The sequence below is a fragment of the Semicossyphus pulcher genome, unplaced genomic scaffold (assembly GCF_022749685.1).
Source record: "Semicossyphus pulcher isolate SPU_LCO1_2020_fin unplaced genomic scaffold, fSemPul1.0.p SCAF_10, whole genome shotgun sequence".
Taxonomy (NCBI): domain Eukaryota; kingdom Metazoa; phylum Chordata; class Actinopteri; order Labriformes; family Labridae; genus Semicossyphus; species Semicossyphus pulcher.
Window position 1 is genome coordinate 29583929 of NW_027211604.1, and position 26367 is coordinate 29610295.

Consider the following 26367-nt stretch of genomic DNA (forward strand, 5'->3'; position numbering starts at 1 on the left):
GTCCTGGGGCTTTGTTGGCCTGTCGGTGCTGTCATTATGGGGAGGTGTGTCATTAATCAGATGAGGCAGTGACCCTCCCCTGCTGGCCTGTGACATTACAGCGACATTGGTGCTGTTTATCACACATGCACACGACGTGCATACCCATCCTTGTATAAAGATATACATGCATTCATGAAATATACAGGAACACGTGAATTGCACACGTTCCAATGATCCATTCAGCATTGATTGATACCAAGGACAATCTGCCTGGACAACAATAACACGTGCTGCTTTCCATGAACATAAACTCTTATGGATGGACAGTTAGCCAACAGCTAACATACTATTTTAATTAACAGAACACTTCTTGAGTTTACCTGTTACAAATGTCAAAAAAGGTCAACCAAATATATGACAAATACATTTGGCTTTACAGGGAGAACCAGTGATTTTGGTCTTTTTTTACTCAGTCTTCAATGTGGTTGGAAAGAGTTATATTACGTAAAAGAAGCAGCGCTATTACTTGTCTAATTTGTACGTATAACTCATGTAGAAACTACTTCTGTTGACACAAGAAGACGGACAATACAATGCTGAAATAAAACCTTCAGCTCTGCAAGTCCCACCCTTTGAGTTCCTTCACTTTTATAAAGTACTGCACCCCAGAGCAGAGGTTTGTGGGTATTGAATAATGTGCAGGGAACTTAATTTCCACAGTGTTCCCAGAGGTGGAAATGCTGCTAATATTACTGCTGCCATCAAATTGCACTTCAACCTGCAATGCCCTGTTTGATTGAATCAGAAGTTACAAGCTATTACAGACATACACATTATGTTGTATTAAGACAACACGATAAGATCTATTTTTCCCCACACATGACAAACTTCTCTGACAGTCTGACACGCTTCTATATAAGGGTCTTATGTAGAAGCGTGTGGTTTGACAGATACGTGATTTGCTCGACAGCTTTTTTAGTAGGGATGCTCAAAAGTGTGTGAAAGGTGCAAATTATTGCACCGGTTTCTGACATGACCTGCACTCTTTGGGTTCTCTCCTCTCATCTTTATGGCAGTCTCCCTGCAGATCTCAGCACATTCAGGAGAGACTTGAGTCAGAGCATGAGTGGAATGTTATTATATTGATATGACTTATTGATATCATCAATGAGGTTGCTATAATTTAAGCTATCCCCTTGCATTAGTTAATCATCCACCAACTCCTTGATGTCCAAATCTCACATCCATACCCATAGCTTCAAAGATAACTTAGTGGAAAATTTGCGGGTAGAAATATGCTAACTCTTCAGTGCTATGTTGAAAGGGCTGCTGCTTGACTTGAGGCCAAACTTCTTGCCTGTAGGCCTGCATGGCTTTGGCCTCTTCCTCCTCGTCTGGTCATGTCAGCTCATCATCCTACGCTACAAAAGCATCCTCCAAACCTGTAATCGGAGAGGTCACAGAGCTCTAGGGACTTAAGTGAGAGAGAAAATCCCAATGCCTTCAGGTAACAGGCACAATATGTCGACTGCAGGGGGATGGATTTGGAAAGAAAGGGGCTTGGATGACTGGAAGACAAATGTTTTATGAACAGGCTGAGAGAAAGCAACAAAAAGAGGGGTAGTCATATTCTTGATGTCTTATTCAAAGAGGCCTTCTGCAGTTGATGTTGTTGATGTACTTGTTTGAATGGTGACTTGTTTTTTCATGTATCCACGTGTGTTTATGCACGTGCTTAAGCGAATGGTGCGTGTGTGTGAGTCAGATTGAATAATTAATTTACTGTGTGTGTGTCAGCTACAGGAGCCTTCATTATTGATGTGCTAGCACACATGACACAGAGAGTCAATGAAGACCATCGGGACACGTGAACACCATGTTTGATTTACAGTCGCACAGTCTAAACCAATGTCCTGTTCTGCTTCGCGTTATTAAACTCCAAACAGCCAAACAGGTAGAGCAGCTACCTGGCTAATCTGTGCTCTGCTGGACAGACTGTGATAAAAACATTTCTATATCACCTCAAACATTCTTTATTTCTGTAAGATATGTTCTGTAAAATGACAAAACGTTTGTTGATAATGATATATCAGCCCATATTGCCTTGGTGATATTGGCTGACGGATTTATTGGTCAGGCTCCTGTAAAAAAACAAAAGAGCTCTAGGTATGCCTGATCAGATAAAATAAAGTATCATTAACAAGCTTAATACTAGCAAAAAGTTAGACAATTGGCTATGTCAGATAAATCATGGCAGTATCTGCAAAGAAGTTTACACAGGGTCTAATCGTGCCTCTACATCTTCTCTCTTTTTCCCAGTTCTGAGAGACGACTTCCGCCAAACACCTAGTGACGTGGTGGTAGCAGCAGGCGAGCCGGCCGTCATGGAGTGTATCCCACCCAGAGGCCACCCAGAGCCAACCATCTCTTGGAAGAGAAACAACATCCGGGTCAATGACCGTGATGAGAGGATCACCGTAAGTCTGCTGCTACTTCACTGGAATGCTTTGTATTGACAAGTTGAAGTATTTTGAATATAAAACGTGTTATTGACTGATTCCTTCCCCCTTATTCTGAGAAAAATGTTATTAGTCTACTTCATTTGGATTTTTCGTTGTAATATTTATATTCATAGAAGAACATTTGACTCATTTTTTGAGTGACCTTCCTTTTTTTCACAACAACCACCTACCAATCAATCATTTGAAGTTTTGATTATTCATGGGAAGCCCCTGATTAAGAGTCAGACCAATTCTATCAGTGTTGACAAACATTGCTATTGAACAGTACTGTTTTTGTTTAATTGAATTCTTCAACCAATCAATCATTCAATCAATCAATCAATCAATCAAAGTGCAGAATCATCATGCAGCTTGGTCCCAACACACTTAACAAAAAAGCACTGGGTAAAAGCCAACAACAGAATAAAACAACCACAGGTTGATCAAAGGTCAAACATATTGATCAGAACACTTCTTCCAGAAGTATAAGGCCATCAGACTCAAGAAGACAATAAAACCAGTCATGTACCAGGAGCATGTTAGTATCTGTGCACAATATGCCAGCATCTATTACAAACTGAGCGATGGAAGATGTTACTATGACGATTGGCCTGGAGCTAGACCCATCGTCAAACAGTGTAAGAACTAGCAGAGGAGCCATCTGTCATGACACACTGAAAATGACAAAGTGTCTTCTCTCTTGCCTAACATGCCTCAATATCCTGTTTCTAACTGTTCTCCATCTATTTTCTTTCTCCTTCACCCCCACTTTTGCTCCCCCTCCTCCTCCCTATCTTCCTCACCGTCATCCTCCTCTTCTTACCATTTCATCCATGTCCTTCTGTGCCTTTCCCTCTCCTCTCCTCACCCTTCTGCTCCTCCCTTAACTCTTCATTTTCAGATTCGAGGAGGCAAGTTGATGATTTCCAACACCAGGAAAAGTGATGCTGGCATGTACGTTTGTGTTGGAACCAACATGGTTGGAGAGAAAGACAGTGATCCTGCTGAACTGGTGGTGTTTGGTGAGTTATTTTTACTGCATTGTATTTCATCATTATAGTCAGTTTGCAAATACTGTTCAGGAAATGAAACACATTCCACGAATCAAAAACCCCAATGAAAGGATTATTACAAACTGCATCATTAAAATGCAGTAAACTGTGATAAAAGATATTTGAGTTACACTGTGCATTGTCCAAGGTGAAGGTAATCATTTATCTAATGGACCTTGTAAAATGCATTGGAATTTAATCCCGGGCCCTTTTCTTTTACATATATTATGGTCTAAATGACTAATGGGTACAAAAGGTTTTCAAGAGAGAAATGAAGCAGCTATTTCTGGTTAAAAAAGCATCTTACAGAAAGGTCTTTTTTATATGGGATCCTTTCTATAATGTTGTCAAACACTTATTTAAGTTAGATAACATTGCTACCGGTCTGGTTGAAGCAATATTTTGGAACAATTCCAAAACGTTTTGTACTTATTAGACATATGGACCCTAATCTCTATTTACAGTAGGCAGGGACGTGGATTTCCGGGACGGCAAGTGTTCTGGTTTCCGTTTGTAGTACGCTTAACATTACGCTGTAGTCCGAGTAATATTGACCAATCACGTATCAGCAGGCTGCGGCGTATGCAGGAAGAACAGTCCGCGTGGAGAGCAAAAGCAGGCAGAACGTAATGTGCCGTGATGACATCCTGGCTCCCATCAGCGTGATCTGATGACAATTTAGCTTCTTGTTAACCTCTATAAACAAACACCTGCATGCTAACAGCTAACAATCTGTTCTAGATCAAAAACTCAACTTAAATAATAATAATAATAATTATAAATTCCCTGACGCTGTGTCACAAAAGCCGTCCAGATTTCCCGACTTCCTTGAATGCATCAGAAATGATGGATCCGACCTCTGTGCAACAAACAAGCATTTTAAACTAGGTTTACTCTCCTCTTGAGGACAGACCCGACAAAGCTTCATCTTGACTTTTCGCTTATCTGCATCATCATGTTGAAATTTCAGCAAAGGTAAGAGCCGTTAAAGTCAATCACAAGAAAAACAATGCAGCAGAAAAGGAAGTCGTTTATCGCTAACTGCCTGCTACATGCCCAGCCATGTTCACCTTTGTGCCCAGAGGCTACATCGCTGTCAGATTATAGCTGATGTGATTTGAGATTGTCTGGACCCTAATATATGTAATAAAAGAGCCCAGGTTTGAAAGTAACGTGTGGTTTCTGTCTCCCTCTGGGTATCTGTTCTCTTGGGCTTCGCTTTCCTTCGTAAGCTGATGTTGTAGCAGAAGATGAATGTTTCCTTTCAGCTGCCCTCTGCGTTGCTCTCTGACCTCTCTGATCCTTCCCTTCTCTCTGACTATCTGCTTTTCTCCTAGCAGAGCGGCAGAATAAGCGTTCTCAAAGCGTGTATTGATTCCAGGAAACAGATAGAAAATTGATATTTTCTTTTCAATCCTCACTGCAGCCCAGATGCTGCTCCTTCTGCACACTGTGTTGCAATATTAAACCTTAACTCAGTGTATAAAACACCTAATTAATCAATTTATGGTTGCTGAAAATGCATGGCCTGACACTTTCCATTATATTTGATATTACTGCCATCTGTGAAATTTGCAACATAATAGGTGGTGCACATCTGCACTCATTTCTCGGCTATCACAGCTTATGACCATGATAAGAGCTTACAATGCATATTTATCTCTGTGCACATATGTCCCTGGTGTATTGATTCTTCCACCTAATGTTGTATTCACCTGCACCAGGCTTGTAACTCTATCAGTAATCATGAAATCTTCTTTTTTGATTATGTTCACTTGTGGTGGCTTGGTTTTAGCTTTCACAATGAATATCTTTGTCGGTCACTTGTTATTCTCATCCTCAGCTGCTGAAACAGTCTGATAAGCCTGGAGGGGTCATTTAAGTTGAAACTCATTTCTTCTAATCTGCCATTAAAGATTCACCATCTGTACCTGCACGTTTTTGCAGCTTGATCCTGAAATGTTTTGTGTTGGTGAAAGTTTGGCCAGAAATCTCTTGGCTCAGTTGGCACTCGGATCAAATATTCAGACTCAAAGTGAGCTCTGGTGCAATGCAGCTCTCCTGCACAGCCTTCCACAGCATGCTTAACCCCTCCAACCCTTCACCTCCTGCTCTTCTGCTCCATTACTCCCTTCTTTTTTCCCAGCTTTTATCTCATTACTCCCACATCTCTCTCTGGCTTACTTTGGTTCTTCGATACCAAGTTTTACAAAGAGCATTTAAGATAAATTAGAAACCCTAAAGTTTGGACTTTGTATCAAAAGTATTATATCAAGCAGAATTAGTCTCCTAGGCTTATGTGTTGATGAAAACTGTGTAAAGTCAATCTGCAATTAAGGAGTAGTACCCCATCCATTCATCATCCTCTCTCCATTCTGTCTGTCTCTGATTTCAGAGCGGCCGGTGTTCACCAAACAGCCAGTGAACCAGGTGGTGTTGGCAGACGACACGGTGGACTTCTTCTGCGAGGTGCACGGGGACCCGACTCCGACTGTCCGCTGGCGGAGAGAGGAGGGAGAGCTGCCCCGGGGCAGGTAGGACAGAAATGACTCCAATGTAGTGTGTGTTGGAACAGCACAATGCGTCAGTGCCACCCTGCTGTGATTATATCAACAAGATGTGCTGGGTGCCACAGTGTTAGTTACTACTTATGCAACCTTTAACATGTCTGGATACGAGCTGTTTAAAGAACTACTGTCTGCCTCTTTGATTATCCTGATTATGTTTCCATCAGCGCTAAGATAGGCAAGATGATCAAGTGGCTGTATTTCCACTCTGCAGAAGTTTTTAAGTGCAAGATGTTTTGGAGGTGTAATGGGCAACAAATTGAAGTAAATTCCAGCTCCCAATGACATAACGATTGCTTTAATGTCTACATCAACAAGTAAGTGAAGTAATGTTTATATAAATGCTGTTCAAGGATACAAAGTGATTGCAGACATCAGATTTGTGCTTCATGTGGCTCAGCAGCTTGTGTAAGTGACATGAACAGTACAGAGACAATTATTCAAACAGGCACGTTGTCCTGTTGCTGAACTTCTTCATTCTTTGATTTCATTTCTATCTGTTTTTCATTCTTTAATGTGAAACTCTTTTTATGCTCCTGTCTTGGCCGGGACTCTCATGATAAAAAGATTTTGTATTTCAATAGAAACTTGCTAAAATAAAAAGCAACTCAATAAATAAACAGCCCTCGAATAAGCTGCGTGCCTTTTAAGACTGTGTCTGTACTTTCTCTGCTGCCAGTTATAGTACCGGATAAAACTGTGCGACTGTGAGAGTCCGCTACTGTGATTAGATTGGATGAAACTTTTAATGATCCCCCAGGGGAAATCAAGTAAAATGTTCCCTTGTTGTCAGCTCGATCAGATCTACACAGATCTTGTTTTTGCGTTCCAGGAAGCTTTTCTGCCTTCACATGCATGTCTTTGTGTGTGTGTGAAAATTTGGATTATATACACTTTTTCTTTTTAAAACACCTTCTTTACTTCTTCTTTTCACATCTGTTAAAATGTAGACACTTATATGAGATTTACCAATCAAATAAAAGTCTCATATTGTCACCTCCATTACATCACCTGCCAGTAAGAAAGAAAAACAGCCTGATAGCTCGACATTTTGTGCCACGCAGTTGCAGTTTTCAAAGGATTATGGGAGCAGATAACTCAACATTGAAGTAAAGGTAAAGTAAATTTTGTGTGACGGTGTCTTTACAGGTTTGAGATCCGCAGTGACAACAGCCTGCGTCTGACCCAGGTGAGAGGGGAAGATGAGGGCACCTACACCTGTGTGTCAGAGAACAGTGTGGGCAAAGCAGAGGCGTCGGGGACCCTGCAAGTGCACGGTGAGACATCGGCTACTCACTGCCTCAGTCATCACTACACAAACACACACACAAGCAAACTGCAAATACATGCGTCAAAACATACTTTAGTCAAATGTGGCGTTTTACCATTTAATTTAGCACATAGTTTGTATAAGGTAAAAAACAAAAAAGCAATTTTCTCAACAATAGAAAATCTGTCCTCTAACTTAAACTTGTTTACGCAAAGATCTCAGTTTCGTTCTCTTTGGCGGCACCTATGGTGATAAACGGTAATTACGGGTGCACACTTCCCAGATATCCAGACAGTGTTGCATGTGTGACGTCCACGGTTGGCTCTGGTTGTAACTCTTGATTTTCCTGGCTGACGGTCGCTTTCCTTTTCAGACTGTTTGCTTCATCTGAGCGTCGAGTTTCTTTTTCTTTGGATTTTCACTTCTTTTTGAAGTTGTATCTGTAGTCATCCATCTTTCTTTGTTTTCTTTCAGCCATAGTAGATTACTGTTTACTCGCAACACTTGCAGAGACCGGAAAAGCAGCCGCTTAGCTCCGCCCACCCTCTCTGGCAGACCAACCACTGCTGGCTGATGGAAAACACGTCACTAACTGGGCGCCGCTTGTGATTTTTTCCGCCAAAGTCGCCACAGACACCCAGTCTGTGATACTGCAAATGCAAAGGCTTTCATCAGTGGGCCATAGACTCAATCACCATTGTGTCACCTCATTCAGCGATAGATAGAGACTTAACAGACATTTATTTACATGAAAATCTTAAAGATTATTACTTTAAGTCGTATCCTGCTTGTTTTAATTTGATATCATTTAACAAGTGAAAGGAGGAAATTGTGCACTGTCAAAAGATGTAGCACTGAATACATGAGAAAATAATTTGCACAGATGGACAGTTTTGCTGTGATGCATCACAAAACATCCCACCCACCAGCATGTTCTCATTTCTTTCTTTTTGATGAAATAAATTAAAGTTGGCAGCTTTTGTGGAATATATCGAGTCTCTTTAAGAACATTTTGAATGTTATCATTAATGTCCAGCATGTTTTAATGAGGAGATTTGAGCCATAAGAAGTCAGGGAAACCACTGAGTTGAGAGAGATGGGTGGACGCTGCGGCTGGTTAAAACCCTCTATATCATGCCACTGGCTACATGCTGCTCACTGGAACTGTAGGAGAAGAAGAAGTGAAAAATGGATTTTAAGTTTCTTTCAAGCCTCCGCTCGTCATCCCAGTGGAGAGAGAGCCGAGATCAAACAGCAGTGAAATTGCATTAGAATAAAGTCAGCGTGTTGAGGAGAAATCTGTCATTTGTGATGATAAAAGGGAATATTTAGAGTTTGACTTTGGAAGAGTTGATTCTGTGAGCGAGCCCTCCAGTCTGCGCCGACACTTCTGACATCTGTCAACACACTCGCATACTGTAACCATACATATGCTTACAATCACAAACAGACACAGGCTATTTGTTGGTGCAAGAGAAAACACACGTATACAAACATGCAATGCTGTGCTTCACTCACAAAATGTTGCAGCATAATGGAGAAGTCATTCCCAGCGGCGGCTTCAAGGCAAATAGAGATTGATTGTGGGCTGGTGCATGCAGCTGCAGTATTAAGAATAATAGGAGTCAAACACACACCCACAAACACACACCGTGTTACACCAAACCACAGATCAATCAGAACACAATCTTCACCTGTATGTCAGCACATCATTTCTCCTCCTGCTCCTGCACTCGCCCCTCCTCTGGGAGCACTTCATTTAAATAGCAAACTCCACTTAACTCCGTTGACATCCAGTTAACTTCTGAGATTATTCAATTTAAATTGACCAGAGTGTCTGAGATGCTCTAAAGTTTCACTCTGTCTTGTTCAAATGTTTCCACCAGTATCATCATGCGCTCATCATCTCGTCCTCATTCATTGTTTATTTGTCCTCTTTTCTTTTTCATCCCTTTCTGCATCCCATCACTGCAGTCGGACCATCCTGTAAGTATTCCATTTCATCCCATCTTTGCATGTATATATGAGTGTCTCTGTGTGTGTCAGTGTGTGTGCTTAAGAGAGAGACTGAACGTGCGTCGGAGACAGTGAGTCATACTGATGCAGACTTTAAGATAGCCATGTTGGAGGCCACCCCGCTCTCTACCACTGTTTCTTTTTACCGATTAGGAATAGAGGATAATCAATTAGTATTTAAGTACCTCTGGAAGCACCGGGAGTAGGAAGCTTTTGATTTTCCAGTCATGCTTTAGCACTCCGAGGTGGAGTTTCCATTACAACGAAGAGCCCGGCTTTCATCAATACTGGGGATATTTAGCCCACAAACCCTCCTGAATGCATAAAACATATAATGAAAAAGAAGTACAGCCGATAAAAGCCTAAACATCCTAAACACTATAAAAGAAACGAGTTCTGCAGTTGGATACTGATTAATCACGCATGCTTTGACAATTTAATTCCCTCTGTGGAAAACTGTGCCTCTACACTTCTGTAAAAAACTAAATTAACAGTGTTTCCTCCTCAGAAATCAGAGCAGTGCAGTATTAAAGCTGTCATATAAGAGCAAGCAGCTCGGCTACGATATCATTTTAGGATTCTTTAGTGTGTAAAATAGGAAAAAGGCCTTTTACCATAGAAGTGCAAATATTGTTTCTTCACTGTGGTTGATTGCCGTACTTTTTATAGTTGTGCCCAAATTTCACTGCCTGCACGAGATCCACTCCCCTTTATCCTGAATTACCACAGGCAGCTTTTTTCAACTGCAACTCCGCAATGCTAGGTCACGTGCAGCACAATCATATTACCACAATATAGTGCCGACGCTGAGCAACATTATAACCCTACGCCAAGTTTGTTGGGGGTTTTTTTTGTTGACACCTCTGTAGTCATACAGAGTTGTATCATAAAGAATGATGAGCAGTTTTGAACGGCTCTTGAAAAGGAACAGAGCCATAACATCTGGCTCCCTTCAAAGACCCGTAATTCCCCACACTACTCTGCTCGTCAGGTTGGTTAAGAATGTGTTGGAGAAAGTGTTTGTTTGTCTACTAAGGAAGGAAATCAGTGTTTACTTTTCCAAAGGACGAGAGCTCCAGACATTCATTTCACATCGAACAAGTGAAGTTAACTTTTTGCCAACAACATGGCCACAGGGTAGCGTGCCTCAAACACTGAGTTCTGCCCCTCGGCAGGCTTTGGAGGGCTGACCAATCAGAAGAAAGCGGGCTTGTAGGGGCGGGGTTTCTTAAAGGGACAGAGCTGACTGAGTTGTTTCAGGCAGAGGCTATATGAGGGCCTGCACAGTTTTTTAAACTGTAAATTATGCTGAGCTACTCCACAGGTATCACAGAGTGAAATATGATGCTTGAAATTACTAGCATATTACGCCCCTTTAAATGATTATGTAAGGGATTTGAATCTCCAGCAGAGTTATCAGTGTTATCTGTTGTTTTTAAAAAACAGGGTTTTATATGGAAAAGTTAAATATGTAGCAGTGTGGACAAATCAAGCTTGCAAAGGACAGTGATTAAACTGGGGCAAGCCAAAGCTCTCGCAGTGGGGGGTTGGGGGTTAGTCGGGTAGGGGGTACAACTATACAACTATAAGTTGTGTAGTTGTACTAAATCTACAGACAGGAGGCAGGGTGGCCGTCCTTTTGAATTGTAGTTCAATTTCTGTGTCATTTCTCCTGTAGGAGGGGTTCACTCCATTGTCTAGCCTGAGGGTGCTCGATATTATTAAGGCAAAGCATTACAGTGCTGCCTTTATAACTTATTGTCAGTCTATTTTAAGCTCTACCAACCCCTCTAATTTATAAATGGATGTTGGATAAACAGGCGGCGGGAGATGTGGGCACAAAGGTCCACCTCCAAATTGAATAAAAGCATGGCTGAGTTATGGTTCAGCTGTAATACATTATGCCCAGGAAACAACCTCCTCCTCCTCAATCATCACTGCAGAAGAAAACAGCAGCAGGAATAAGACTGAGTGTAGAGACAGAGAGGATGTGATGTGAGAGGATGAAGCTCTAGACTCATGCAGCCGCAGCAGGATGTGAGTGTGTTTACTCGAGTGTACGTGTGTGAAACTCGCTGTCTGCATCAGCGTGGGACTGTGACAGCTGCCTGTCAGATCGAGGCCCCCGAGGACCTCCTGCCGGGTATGTGTGTGTGTGTATTTGTGCCCCCATCCCCCGTGTGTGATAGCTTCAGTATGTTGGTGCAAATCACTTGTCAAGTGCAGATGGGGGAGTGGAGGATGTTAGAGGCTTTGCTTGTAAGCACTTTGTCTAACTTTGCTATGTGAGTGAAAAACATGCTGTTTACATACAGCGGCAGTGGAACAAATCAGTCTCTGATGTGTCGCACTGAGCACAGTATGGGGTAAGGAGCTGAGCGGGGAGATACATTTGTCTACTTTATTTTGTTTATGGAGATTTTCCATTGATCATGTTCCTTCCCAAAACAAACTAAAGTTGGGATCAGCAACTAAACAGAACATAAATATTGGCAGCTCCGCAGAGCGTTGCATAACCTTTATTGTCAATGTTTTGAGGCAAGCATGGTTTGGTTTAGATTAGAGAAGATGGTGCTTCGGGCAAACATGGTATGTTTAAGATTCAGTCCATCTTTCCATCCATTCCCCTCCATTGTTGTTGGTTGGTTAGGCCTCTTCCAATCCCCAAGATCGGGCAACTAAAAGAACTTTCTATTGCTTGGAAGTCAAACTTGTCGAATGTCCATCCACTACCTCAACCTTCACTCCCTCTACATCTACCTTGCTACAGGGAGCACACTACTCCTGTATTAGCACTGACAGAATATTGTCCATTATAAACATGAACCCCAGCTACTGGGCTGGAATAACACTGATGTTGTCCCAAAAATGGCTAAATTCAAAACACATGGGGCAGCCAATAGAACGTTTTGGCACACAAATTGTGTCATACTCAAAGATGATTTCTAGGCTAGCATGTCAGAATGGTTTCCTTCTCTTTTCCAGTCAGGACAGCCATTAGCTATAGCCTGACGACAGTGGAGCCTCTTTGGGAAGCATCCAACATTTCAGGGCTTCAGTGTACCGTTATGACTGATATCGGATATCAAGACTCCCTCTCCTGTCCAATAGTCATGTTTACAATCTGAGCAACTTGAGAGATGAGAGGGGAGTTGGAGTTGAAAGACGACATCTACATCTGGATTGTTATCTGCACTCCTATGAAGATATGTCTTTATAAAGAAACATGTCAAACCCTTTAGTGCAGAGACATTTTTTAATGTTGAGCTGCCTGACAATACAAACAAAATAAATACACAAAATAAATATGACAACTGTCAAAATGTCATAAAACAAAAAAAGCCATCACCCTACAGGTTACAGGCCAGAAAGGCAGGTCTGTCTGCAGTCTCAGGTTTTAAAGCTGTATCGTAAGGCACGGTGCTGAAAAACCCTGATATGATAGTTTGCTGCTGGGGAGTCGCACTTACTGGCCCGGTGCTTGTTGAGCGTACACTTACACTCGTTTTGGACTGTAATATGTTGCTTTCGGTGTGTTCTAACCGGTGATATTGTTTCAAATGATGGCAAGGGTTTGTGGTGTTGCCCGTCATAGCTGGCAAGTCTTCAGCACAGTTTGCCGTGCACGCTGCTCTGTTTTGGGTCGGACTGTAAATTCTCCAAACTACTGAAGCTGAGTGGCCTTTCTTGTCGATGATGTTTTCGCGCTGCTTTTTTCCATTCCGCTCCAAAAGTCTAGCTGTAAGCCTGCCTACCTCTATCCCTGCGACATGATTGGCTGTTCTTCTTCTTCTCTTAAATGGCAGGTGGCAACTAGCGTTTAAGGCACATTAGCGCCCCCTCTTTTCCGGTCTTTGGGTGGTGTAAATATATCTATCTCTATCTATTATCTATCGAGAAAAATTATATTGATATAATGATCGTTATTGTTTAATCGCCCAGCCCTAGTTCCAGGATTACATCTCGGCCGCTGCTATCCCCCTCTTTTGCCCTCCACACAGTCTTCATGCATAAAACCAAAGCCAGCTCAAATGTGATTGATCAATACTACTCTGACTTCAAACATCACAGAATATTTCTAATTTCAAACATCCCATCCCTGGCCTACAGATTCCTCCTTCTTCTGCTGATATCTGTTTATAGAGAAGATCTCTTTGACTGGTATGTTTCTGAAGCCTGCTACATAGAGGCTCAAAACATCTTACTCGGACTCTCTCTGGCTGAGTGACTGCCCAACTAATCTGCCATAGAGCCTTCTGGAAGGACATAGATAATGGGTTGTCTGATTGCATTGCAAGTCATTCTAACCCCCACCACATATTCTAACCTCACCCATGAAGCCTTAACCTAAAGGTCCAGTCCAAAAAGTCAGAACTGACCATGTGTCTTCACTTTACAGGAGAGCACACAGAACCATTCAGAGAGTTCAGACTCTTCACACTCAGAGCAGACTCTCCTCCTTCAACCTGACAGCTCTTATCGTAAAGCTGTGGAAATTCGACTTGCAGTCCTCGTCTATTTTTGCCTCCCTCTTGGCATGTTAGCCTTGTTATGTGTTCTTCAGCTGCGGCAATATCCAGCATATAAAAGATGTCTCCAGGGTCCTTTGAATTCCTATCTCAAGTGTCTCATTCTTTATTTAGACGTTCCCCAATTTACCTCGCTGTCACCTCCCCGCAGTTATCGGTTTATGTGCCGTCATTTCTGCAGACCCGGTTATATACTTTATAAAGCAGGAAAATTGAGGTGCCACTGTGTTTGATAAAGAGAAAAATAGTTTCTTTCTTTTTTAAAGGACACTTCAAGCGGCTGTCAAACCTACGAGCCGGCAGCACGGAATATTAAACCACTGTACGAGCGACATGCAGGCATTGTTCGCTGATTTTTGTCATGTATATTTCAGCTGCTTTGTTGCAATCCATCTCCCTGTTTCCGTCCCATGTGAGGATGCTAATGTTCCTCCCTGCCCTAAATCTAAAGCTCAGTGTCGCGCCGAGTGCACCCATTATTGCTAATTATTTATTACAGCCCGAGGCAATGTGCCGACTTGCCTCCTCAAATCAAACATTGTTATTCTCCAGACAGGCTGTGTAGCGCGCCAAAAACGGCATTTTAATAGCCTGAATATTCCGAAAGTCGCTGTATTTGGGTCAGAGTTATGTCGTTGTTACAGGCGCAGCGGGAAAATGTTCAGGTGTTGACAACTGTTTGTCAAATTACCTGCTTGTCAGTGTGTTCTGATATGTGTCCTTCCTCCAGTGGGTTTATCACAGCTGTATGTGCAGTCGCATTACATAAGAAGTCGTCATATTACACTGCATTTCTTTCATATTTCAGGCCTTGCATCAGTCTCATCAGGAAGTCCTGAAGGTATCTAGGAAGTGTAGGCAGGGACCGTATCTCACTCTGTGCTTCAAATGCAAAACACTCGGCGCATGTTTGGGCTCTGACCTTTAGGGTTAGCTGGGGTCTACATGGACATGACCCTGTCCACCTCACACAAGGCCCCCTTTAGCTGTGATTAATGCTGCTGCTGACGCATGGATCCCCTCCCGCTGTGTGAAGGGGCCCGTGGTGGAAGCAGACTTTAGGTTAGCAAAAGGCAACGTAATCCCTGAGGCAGCAGAATAAAATGTGGATGATGGGCATGAAATTAAGCTCGCACACTCGTCTAAGGTGAGTGATTACAGCGGGCGAGTCACAAAGAGGAGGGCTGGAGATGTGCAGACAGAGACTCTTAATCCAGTCACTGCACCGACATGTCACATCAGAGAGACTTTCAGTACTTCACAGTTATCTGCTTTCTCAGTGCCGACCTGTTTTCCTGACAAACTTTCCTCTGTTTATCTGAAGCACCTTTCACACGTGTTCCAATCAGCTGACCCTGACATTAAACAGACTTTAAATTGTCCAGAGCGTTCACTGCAAGCGAGTGGACGTGTTGATGACGTCCTTCATGTTGCATGAGTTTCTCAGCTTCATACTCTTCCGGTTACCTCTTACATTTGAATTGCAGATACGTCCTTATACATGTTGTTATGATATCAATAATAAAAAAAAAAACCATTACGGAGCTCCTCCTCCTCCTGCATGCTCTACCCAGTTGCCTCCCCTGGCATAAACCAAATTAGTATTTCCAGTAGTTGAGAACTCCGTCTTAAATGGACACTCTCATGCTATGTTGTGCATGTGTGAATGAGTTCATATGTGTAAACAGCTTTGGTTTCCATTCTGTTTTCTCCTCATTGAGGACTCAATCCATCTTTAACCCTTGCAACCAAAAGAAAGACAAATCGGCCTCCTCTTAGCTCACTTATCCCAGCAACATTTCTCAAACTGTGATTGCTCTGGGTTGAATTTGAGGCAAAGTTTTGTTGCGTTTGAACTGCAACAGTCGAACTGAAAGAAAAACAATCCAGGCTTAAAGGTGCGTCATCCTGCCATGGTTTATTTTTGTTTGTTTGTTGTCTTGCTCCATCTTTCTGTCACTGGGGTCAGCTTTGCAAAATTCAAGATATTTATATGATGTATATTTTTTACATCAAATACATTATATTGTAGGGAAGGCACACAATCAAGTAATTTGTGTAAGAAACCCTTAGAAATGTAATTGGCATCAAAAACCTGGTTGGAAATTCCCCTTTATTTTCTTCCACTTCTCCACGACTTTCTCTTTCGCTGTCGCTGTGAGTGTTTTCCTGTTTCTATTCTTTAGGAAGCTTCTCCGCCTCCTGTCTTTCTCTTTCTCTCTGTTTGTCTCGATGCTAATTGAGACGGAGAATGAAAGAGAAGCAGGAGATCAGGTGGGAAGATGAGAAATCAATTAGGACTGCTGGTGGAGGGCATGATTATGCATTCACACCCCCCTCTGTGGAGAAAGGCCTGTCACTTGCTGCAGAATCAATAGAAATCAAAGAGGTCTCTGGGTGTGTGCTGTGTGAGTGTGTGTGTGTAGAGTCACAATCACGCCCTCCTGCCTTCCATCTATGTTCAAAGGCTTGTGATTAGCCTGGTGCCTGGGATCAGAAAGGTGACCCACAAACCTGACTGTGTGCTCCTGTGGGTTCTGAGCTCCACACCTAAACAGAGGAGATTGATTATCATGGCCTATAGCTTAATCAATAATCGTCTATTGCCGGCCTTATCATTCAAAGCGAGATGAATCAAGGTCAAGGGCAATCTTTTCTGAGTCCTAGTCCTGGTAGAGACGCAGAGCCGTATGCCTCTGTGATTCCAGGCATGAAGGAGCCACAGGAACTAGAGTCAGGAACCAGGAACTCGTCTTCCACCTGAAGGCCTCTTTGCCTCATGCTTAAATGTGTCTTTTAATGGAGATGCACTTGTATTTTCTGCTTTGGTGGGATCAGTGCAGCAGATACAAACCCAATCCACGCTTCACAATATTTCATTATCTGGTTTATGGAAGAGAGAAGTAACGTGAACCTGAGTCTGACCCAAGTCTTATCCTTAAAAGGGGATTCTTTGTTTTCTCTGTGCAGCCTCAGAACATCAGTGAGACAACATCCCTGTATGTGGACTTAAAAAAATAGTAAAAAGTATCAAACATAATTAATTGTCTGTTCTGGCCTTCACACATTGGGCCTTATCGTACACCCAGCGTGTGTCATTGCTATATCTTCCACCCGTCTCAGTCGTCATTTTCACGCCCAGCGCCCACGTTGTGTAAACAGCGAGTGATGTTGTGCCCACGTTAGCGCCTACGGGCGTGTTGGTCTTAAAATGAGGTGTGGTCAGGCAAACGGGTAGTGCGTTGCGATCTTGAGAAGGCAGCAAATGACTGCGCCGCAGTCTATCTCTGCTATTTAGAGGGCGCATTAGGGACACACATCGGTGAGTTCACAACATGAGTCTCTGCTTGTCACTCACACAGGGACGCACTACTACTAAGGAAAACTCATAAGGAAAAAGCAGTGTGTTTGCAGATACAGTGAAATTAAATTGTTTATGGGACAGAGGACTGTGAGACGGCAAAATATGCCAGCCCAGTTCATATAAGAATGACTGAAATCGGCTGTGTAAATAGCAACACGCCTGCCTGCATGCGCACCGGGCTCTTAAAGAGAATGACAGCTGACACTCTGATCGGTTTGATTCATGTTATGGCGAAAACACATCTATGAATAAGCCAGGGACTTCAGCCAATCTCTTTGCGCCTTGCGCCTCGGTTTGTGCCCAGATTGTGCGCCGCGTAATGAGCAAAAGTGCGTCAGACACGCCCTGAATCACTTAGCGCCATACGACTGTGCACCTTCCGCCGTCTAAATAGGGCCCATTTTGACACCTTATGATAAGAAGGGATAATCAAACATAATTGGTTAGTAACCTTGATTTAATATTTGACCGTATTTTATCTATGTCAATGGAAAATTGTTAATTAACAGCCGATCAAACACAGTCATAAAATATGGTTTTAATTGGCAGCTGAGATCTGCTGAGATACAGGTATGTGACTATGGGACTGTGTGTGTGTGTGCGTGTGTGTGTGTGCGTGTGTGTACGTGTGTGTGTGTGTGTGCGTGTGTGTGTGTGTGTGTGTGTGTGTGTGTGTGTAGGTGTGTGTTTGTGTGTGTGTGTGTAGGTGTGTGTGTAGGTGTGTAGGTGTATGTAATAGAGAGATAAAGAGACCTGGAGAGGTTGAGTGAGAGTTGTCAGTGATGACTTGTTGTCATCACTGGTGATCTGTTGTTGCTTAACGCACTCATCACCACTGCTGCCACCTTCTCACTGTATTAAGCCCACTCACCACAAACAAAGAATGACAGACAAAGACATCTATGTAACTGACTGATAACCATTTCTCTCTCTCTGCTCTTTGTTGCAGTGCCCCCTCAGATTGTGGTCCGGCCGCGGGACCAGATTACGGCTCCAGGTCGCACCGTAACGTTCCTCTGTGGCACCAAAGGAAACCCTCCGCCGGCCGTGTTTTGGCAGAGAGAAGGCAGCCAGGTGAGGAAGATTCTGACATGTATTGAAGTCAACTCTTCTTTTTCACAGAGGATGACAGTCGTTCTGCCCTCTGAGGCATCCATCACACTTTCATGGTCAATTTGTGTCTGACAGTGGCTGTACGGGAGAACCGTGTTGAGTGGCAGGCAGGGCTTGTGGTTAACAGGGCTCCGACTGGTGAATAAAGTCTGTACCGGCACAAAAATGGAGTTAGAATAGTGAAGCTATGTAATTTTACAAATGGGCCAGAGTGAAGGAATATACTGTATATGTAAGACCTTTTTGGTAAAGAGTAAAATGCTTACAGATTTTATGTCGCTCTATTCAAAGCCACCAGACTCTATTGACAAAAATAACAATTGTACCTCACAGAACATGTGAGTATACCTGGTCTACTGATGCCTCCACTGGTTGGTTTGGTTGTGTTATTGGGTTGCATCAGAACCAACCCTTTAAAACACAAAAGTCACACGAGATTGCAAACAAACAATTGTAACAACTCCCCTGTTCTTGGATTTAAAACTACTGTTTTTGTCAATGGGTTTTGGTGGCGTTGAGGAGACGGACGTAACGGCTGTTTCTGGTTTGGAAAAAGCATCTTCCTCATACATAAAAACGTGTATCTCCTTTCTGTAATGTTGTCAGACACTTGGAATAACAATCAGAGCCTGTCAGTGGCATAAATAAGCACTTTAGTGGACATGCTTTGGTCAGGTGTCAAAAATAAGCCTTAAAGGTACCCTATTCTAATGCTATGCTAAGCTAGTTTCTTTACATGCCATTCTGACTGGCTGCATCTCTTCTTACTGTCATGTTCTTGACTGCCGTCTTTGCTTCTACTGCTGTGTGCTTCAGTTCAGTGCCAGGGTGACTCACACACACACACAACAACACATTCATACACACCTCATTTTTCCCATCATCCACACAGGGTATTATTCACCAAAGCGTGAGTCTGCACAGGCCTACACGTCTTCTGAAGTGTGTGTGTCAGTGTGGGTTTGTGCACGCATAAAGTATGTGTGTGAGGGAAAGGCGAGCGTGTGATAAGCACTGCAGCCTGTTGGAATGCACTGAAAGGCCTGATGAGAGAGCGTGGGTGCCGTTAGCATGGCTCCCAGGTACAGATTAGAGGGGGGAGAGTGAGAGTGGAAAAAAGAGGCCTGGAGAAGGTGTGTGGGAGAAGGAGAACAAGGGCAGAGGAGGGAGATAAAGAGGAGAAAGCATGGAGGAGGACGACGAAGGGGAGAGGATATATGTGGGTAGCATGTTGTGAATAGTGGCTTGCTTTCTGTGAAAAAACCTCCAGGAAAGAGGAACATATTTCACACTGTGAAATGAAAAAGGAAAGTAGAGAGGATCAGGGATAACAGCTCGAGGGAAAACACGCTTTTGGTGACATTATATTGTATTAGAAAGTGAAAGCAAATACAACATTTGTACAAATGCTTGTTAATGGTTTCAGCGTACAGGTGAACAGTAGGTGGAAAAAGGGTTATACATGGTAATAGTTAATGCAGTTGAAGCTCCCATGAGAGATGATATCCAACAGGCCAATTTCATCTGTTCAGCTCCATGGTTCGGGTTAGGGGTAACACTTCCTCATGATGTACAGTGAGCAAGCGAACTGTAGCGGATGGAGTGCAAAAAATTGTTCAGATAAAACAGGATATACAGGAGCGATGCTGCAGGGCGAGGAGGGGAAGAGATTGTTCTTTCATTCGTTATGGTTTCTTCTTCTGTAAACGAAATCCAAGTGTGCAGAACTGAACAGAAAAAGAAACAAGGCGAGCTGCTTTCCAAACCGTCATTTGCACATTTGTGAAACTTAATTTTTTTTAACTCGTGTGAGAAATTCACACATTCTCATTTTGCCAGCAGATCTGACAAAGCAGGATGTCAAACTTGTTACCTGTCTGTAGCAGGATGCATCTTTTAATTTCAGCATCCTTTCAATCTGTTTATTGCAATTAAATCACAGCAAAATTAGTTTATTTTCCGGTTCAGTGAAGTAAGCCAGATCTCAGCCTTTACTGAGGCTTTAAACCGAGTACTGCTCAGCCTGCAGCAGTAAAATTAATCAAGACACATTACTGGAGAAAGCAGTGAAATTAAACAAGCTTTGTTAGCCTCTGGATCAATTAATAAACCAGGACAGGGTTTGGTTTTACCACATACCTGGAGGGTGAAATATTTGCAGGTTGTGCTTTCACAAATCCAATAAACCCAAATGATCCTGCAGATAAAGGCAAGCTAACAAATTATTATTTGGTATGAAAACGAGTAAACTTCTGACTTACCGGATGAAAAGAGCAGCGGAGGGTGTGCATGATGTAATAAAGAAATAAGCTCTAAATAAGCTCTGTCGACTATTTTCTTCTCTTTCTTCTTTGTTTTTTTCGATGCACGCTGAAAACTGACACTGAAAATGGGGTTTTAGATGCTATTTTTTGTTAGGTACCACCCCCTTCGGTACTGTTGCTACGCCTGTCAAGCTTTCGCACCGGCATGTAAATATTATGGCGTTTTCAACTAAAACAGTGAGAGATGTTCCGAGGGAAATAATAGCAAATTTCTGATTCCCAAATATCAGCGAGAAGTCGACAGAAAGGACGACAACACGCATTTGAAAGCTACATCCAGAATATAATTTGCTCACTGGTCTCAATGCAAGCATCAGGCAGCCTACTTCTTGACAATTCATGTTAAGGACGATCATATAAAGGAACAACAATGTTCTTGCACAGCAAGCTAAGTTTAGTTATGATTCTCCATCACTTTCATTATCTAAAATGTTTTAGTCCATTGCCAGCAAAACTAAATTATCCCACTTTTTCATTTTGTTGAAAGCGTGTCAGGATATTGCTCACATATTGTGGCCTTGATCCAAACACTGGATCTCCTTAAGGCTCAACAGGAAAGTCCAACAAAATGTACAAGTTCGCCACAACAACGGCACAAACCAAGGGGTGGTCAAATAAAGGCTGTGCTGATATCACCGATGCTGGTAGTGAAGGCCAGACAGGATCGCAAGCGAAGACCAGTTCACTGTCTTCCACAATTTTTAATCGATGTCTGACATCTCTCCTCTCGAGGTTTTTACTTCAGGAAAAAAAATATGACACCCCCCTCTCAACTTAGAGGATATCTGCTGTCAGACCTGCAGATTCCATATGCACACCGTTTTACTTCTCTTTCTTCTGAAAGCTTGACAGGCGTCCTGCGCCTAGTTACGGTTGCTAACGTAGGATAAACAGTAGCCATTTAAGGGAGGGGCTTAGCGAAGGGTCAATTGATAAACCATTGTTTACTGCTGTTCCTCCATCAAACATCTACTTCTCTCTCATGTTGTTATCATCTTAGATGAGGACAAGCATTCATATGCACATGAAGTTCTAGTAATTTGTTGAACTGAGGTCCACCATTTAAATTACTTTTATTCATCCATCTATCTTCTGTGGTCAGCTGCTGCTCACTCATTTTCCCTCTTTACATTGAATTGGAATACTTTTCTTTGATCATCCGACTTCCAAGTCTTCCGCGCCTTTATTTTCAAGAGACCCAAAGTATCTTTTTATTCCAGCTGAGCACGTGAACAAATGCCTTATCCTTGAACATTCAAGAGTTTTCAGGGTGTTAATAAAGCTGCAAGCGGAGCAGCTTTTGTCTGCAGCTGAAATAACTTCCTTTATGTTTGAACTGAAGGGTTTCTTTCTCTTTCAGTCTGCTGAGTAAAAGCACTGACACAAATGTGTGAATATTAAGCTAATGATGAGAAATGGTTAACACAAAACAGATCGCGTAATCTCACTTTATGCTTAAGACGAGTAAATGATGATGAAGGAGAGAAATAAAAAGACTAATCTGTGTGATGTTCTTCTTCTGCAGATCTTGCTGTTCCCCATCCAGGAGCCGTCACAGGCGGGTCGTTTCTCAGTGTCGCTGAGTGGTGAGCTGACCATCACAGACGTCCAGGTGGAAGACTCGGGCTACTACATCTGCCAGGCCATCAGTGTGGCCGGGAGCATCCTGACCAAAGCCCTGCTGGAGGTGGAAAGTGGTGAGTGTAATACACACACAAAAACATGGAGGAGGGGTGTGGGTGTCCCGCACATGTTACACCAAATAAGAAGTAAATAACACAACAATACATGCAATTACACATTGATATGATATTTGACTACTTGTAACAACACATTTTATGATTTTATTCTTGTTAAGACAAAAGAACAATTGTTAAATTGCCCCATGTGAACTAGATGAAGAGAATGCACCAATTATGTGCTTGAACTTTCCTTATTTTAACAACAGTACAACTACTCTCTTTCTTATTTGATTAATTTCTCACAATCTTCTGATTTAACCTCCTCCCTCCCTCACACACATGCGCCGATGCAAATTAGAAAAACCCTTCAATTCCGTCTTGAATTAAAATTTTCTTCCCCCAAATGAGCGAGCGGCAGGAGTCCTGATCTGATGTGATCAAAGAGGACACCTGGTGATGGTTGTATGCAAAGAACGTGCTGCAACATACTCTCCCCTCCTCACAGCCGCCCGTTCAGGGAGTAAACTTTACACATTCTCAGTTAGCTTCAGTTAGCTGATGATACAGTATCAGAGCACAGAATAATAATGAGGACATGTTTCACCTTTCTATGAAACAGTAAGGTGAATGCAGTGAATGTTCTATTTTTGCTCAGTCACTGCTCGGTCACAGCTTTGAGAGAAACAAAGAAGACAAATCCAAGGACTTTCAGTTACAAAGAGTCTTTATCTTTCCCCCCCTTTATGAATGTGCAGGAGTTTATTTGACTTCTGCAAACTAAGCTTAAATGTGCCACTAGGAAACACTTACTCCACTCCTTTACAGGCAGTAGCTGCAGTTGCACATCAAATAAGGATGTTTTTATTGCTGTTCAAGTTTCTTTGCACGTCCTATTTCCCTGATGGGAGGCCCAGTGCTGCAGCTGGTATAAACAGAGCATTCAACAATTGTCATTTTTACACATCCTCGATTTAAAGTGCTTTCATAAAATATTCTTTTTGTTAACTTTCACAAAGTGTTTAGCAAAGTTTAGTCCTTATTCACCCTCAGTGTTTCGCCAAAGATCTGCCAGCAATCAATTCCCTGCTACCAAAACGTGTGTGTTATGATTTATCTGGGCTGATGGAGTCACAAGGGTGCGATAAAAAAAAAAAGAATCTGTGAAAGAATGGAAAATAAACTGTGGGAATATAAAGAGGTATGAATACAAAATAAATAAAAGAGGAATTATAAAGGCAAATTGCCAAACTGCTACCTTCATCCCTGTTACCATGCTACACCTTGAAGGCCACGCGGGGAATCAAATGGCTGTGGGCAGGTCTTCCTTCCCAGGCTGAGCCTATTTACCAATGTTTTATTTACTTAATTAATCTATTATGTATTCTTCTCTGTGTTTTCACTTTTATATTTTCTTTTTCTTTATTATTATTATATTTTCATTTTTATTTATTTTAAATGTGTTTTCTTTTATTGCCCTCCTATGACTCCATAGGCTAACACACACATCCCTTGATCTCCTTGCAGAGAAGCTGTGGATGTTTGACATGATAAATGGTAAATAATCAGGATATAAATGTGTTAAAGTCCTCAATATCTCAGTGACTACATGTGATAGGGAGGACAGATTTATTTATAGTCATGACTGTATGAAGCTGTTGGGTTTTATACCAAAATTATCAATGTTCCCCCAAAGGAATAGTGTGGGTTGCAATGACACGTTCAGCTCGTTTACATATTAGATACTGTATTCTTTGAGGTCTCACTCAATATCCTGTTGAGTGGTCCCTCACGCTGACAGGAGACAACTGTATCAACATCTTCCTGCCTGAGAGGAATCTATGTCATCGATTTGCATGTTGAACTGGGGCAGGACCGCAGAGAGGTGTCCTTCAGAGCCGCTGGGACCAAATGTTCTCTTCTAGTGACGTTCTGTAGGGTTAGGTTAGAACCAGAGAGATCAGGTAGAAAGGATGCATCGGATTTATTACTGAAGGGTAAATTTGTCCTTTTTTTAACCTTCTCTGTATCTCTCCAAGTTAAGTATTTAGTATTATAATACACCTGCAGTCATTGTTCTCTGTGTCTCTGGGGCCAGCTGTAAAACTGTGAGGTCGCTGACTTGATTATCTCTTTGCAAAAAGGGAAAAACTGATTCTCTAAAGACGTGGAGCGCAGTTATTGTCTTCTATCTTGAACCATCTGACTCGATTGTCCCTGCAGCGCCTTCAGACCGCGTCCCGCCCATCATACGTCAGGGACCGGCCAATCACACTCTAGCTCCCGGTTCCACCACCCAGTTACACTGTCACATCATGGGGAACCCCATCCCCAGCATCCAGTGGGAGAAAGACGGACAGAGGATTCTGGGAAACGATGGTCGAATCAGCCTGATGGACAACGGCACCTTCCAGATCACTAACCTCCAGGTATTTGAATAAGAAAATCATGTACCTGCAATAGTCACATTGCAGGACACAAATGTCTACAATTTCACACTCTTCACTACAACTTTTTGCTGCTTGATTCCAAAAGGATTCTTGCTGGGTTCTCATTTTACATGACCAAAGTTAATCTACAAGAGAAGTCTGTCTGATATCACAGAATTCATTCTTGTTCTTCCTGTTTTGGTTGTTTGATATACTGATTAAGTGCTTCCTTTACCAGAGCACATTGTCTGCTGTCTATGCAGAGTCTGAGTATCACCTGACTATAAACATGCATGCAACTGTCACCTGAATGCTCGAGGCAGGCGTATACAGGCAGGTATACATGTTATCAGGGGCAAAATGCCGTGTCGTGGGGCAGCTCTGTGCCCTGATGTAAGAGAGCTTAATAGACAGAACAAACTCACAAGACTTTCAGTATCCAGATCTAGTTGGAGATTGTGCTGGCATATAGGTGTACAGCTCTGAAAAAAATGGAGAAACCACTGCAAAAAACATTTACAGGTTTGTGTAAAAGGAACTTTAACGTTTTACCTCAGGAAGAGTTCACAGATAAATATCTGGTGGAATAACCTGCTTTTTAATCACAGCTTTCATGCATCTCTGCCTGCTCTCCACCAGTCTGTCACAGTGCTGTTGGGTAATGTTCGGCCACTCTTTGTTCGATGGCTTGTGACCATCCATCTTCCTCTTGATCACATTCAGGAGGTTTTCAATGGGGCTCACATCTGGACTGGGCTGTTCATGACATGTAGAGAAAGATGCTGATTTAAGGAACATTTGGAGTGCTCTCTTGATTCTTTCCGGTGCTGTATCTGTTTGCTGCGTGAGTTTTGCCTCGGTAACATCAGTAGAAAGGCAAAAGTAGAAAGGATAGAGTACATGCAAACAACACAGCTTGGTCACACACATGTCCATTTGTAGACTAAATTTTGAAACTCGTCTGTGTTATATGGAAATGTGTTCCTTCACTATGAGGTATTTCACGTCACGTCTCTGAGGTTAGTGTTCGGGTTCGAAGCAACAAGCGTAACCGAAAGTGGAGGAGTCTAGGGATGCACGATATTGGATTTTTTGTCAACTGCAGATTTCAATACTAATATATTAAGTAAGTTTTTTTCCACCTAATTGCAGAGAACATCAATTCTCCCCTGTAGTGGAATTGATATCATGCCTCCTCTTATTGTAGTGGCCAAAAACTGCCGTAACGCAGACATCTTGAACCCTTCTTCATGCTTGACTGAAGAGGGCGTGGTGCAGGCAGCACGTGCGCACACTCAAGCTGAGTTAATGTCATTACGGTAAGCTTTTTTTGGGAATCATCAAGCATAATTAAAGCCTTGTTTTATCGGCGGAAAAATGAAGGCAGAAAAATGGCATATCTGCCGGTGCTGATATGCCGGTGCTGATATGTTATTTTTAAGCCATAATCTGCAGATACCGATAATGTGACGATAATATCGTGCATCTCTAGAGGAGTCAGAGCTGGTTTCTGGATTAGTGGCAGAGAGCTGGACCAAGTG

General features: G+C 42.4%; 1 protein-coding gene across 2 annotated transcripts in view; it reads left to right on the forward strand.

Moving 5' to 3' along the window:
* Positions 1–26367, forward strand: part of robo3 (roundabout, axon guidance receptor, homolog 3 (Drosophila)) — a 97861-nt gene that overhangs the window by 41576 nt on the left and 29918 nt on the right. For both annotated transcript variants that reach the window (XM_069666872.1, XM_069666882.1), the window contains exons 3-9: positions 2302–2459; positions 3385–3505; positions 5931–6069; positions 7252–7379; positions 18231–18355; positions 22244–22415; positions 24621–24826. In XM_069666872.1, coding sequence (XP_069522973.1) covers positions 2302–2459; positions 3385–3505; positions 5931–6069; positions 7252–7379; positions 18231–18355; positions 22244–22415; positions 24621–24826 — 1049 coding nt within the window. The remainder of the gene's footprint in view (positions 1–2301; positions 2460–3384; positions 3506–5930; positions 6070–7251; positions 7380–18230; positions 18356–22243; positions 22416–24620; positions 24827–26367) is intronic.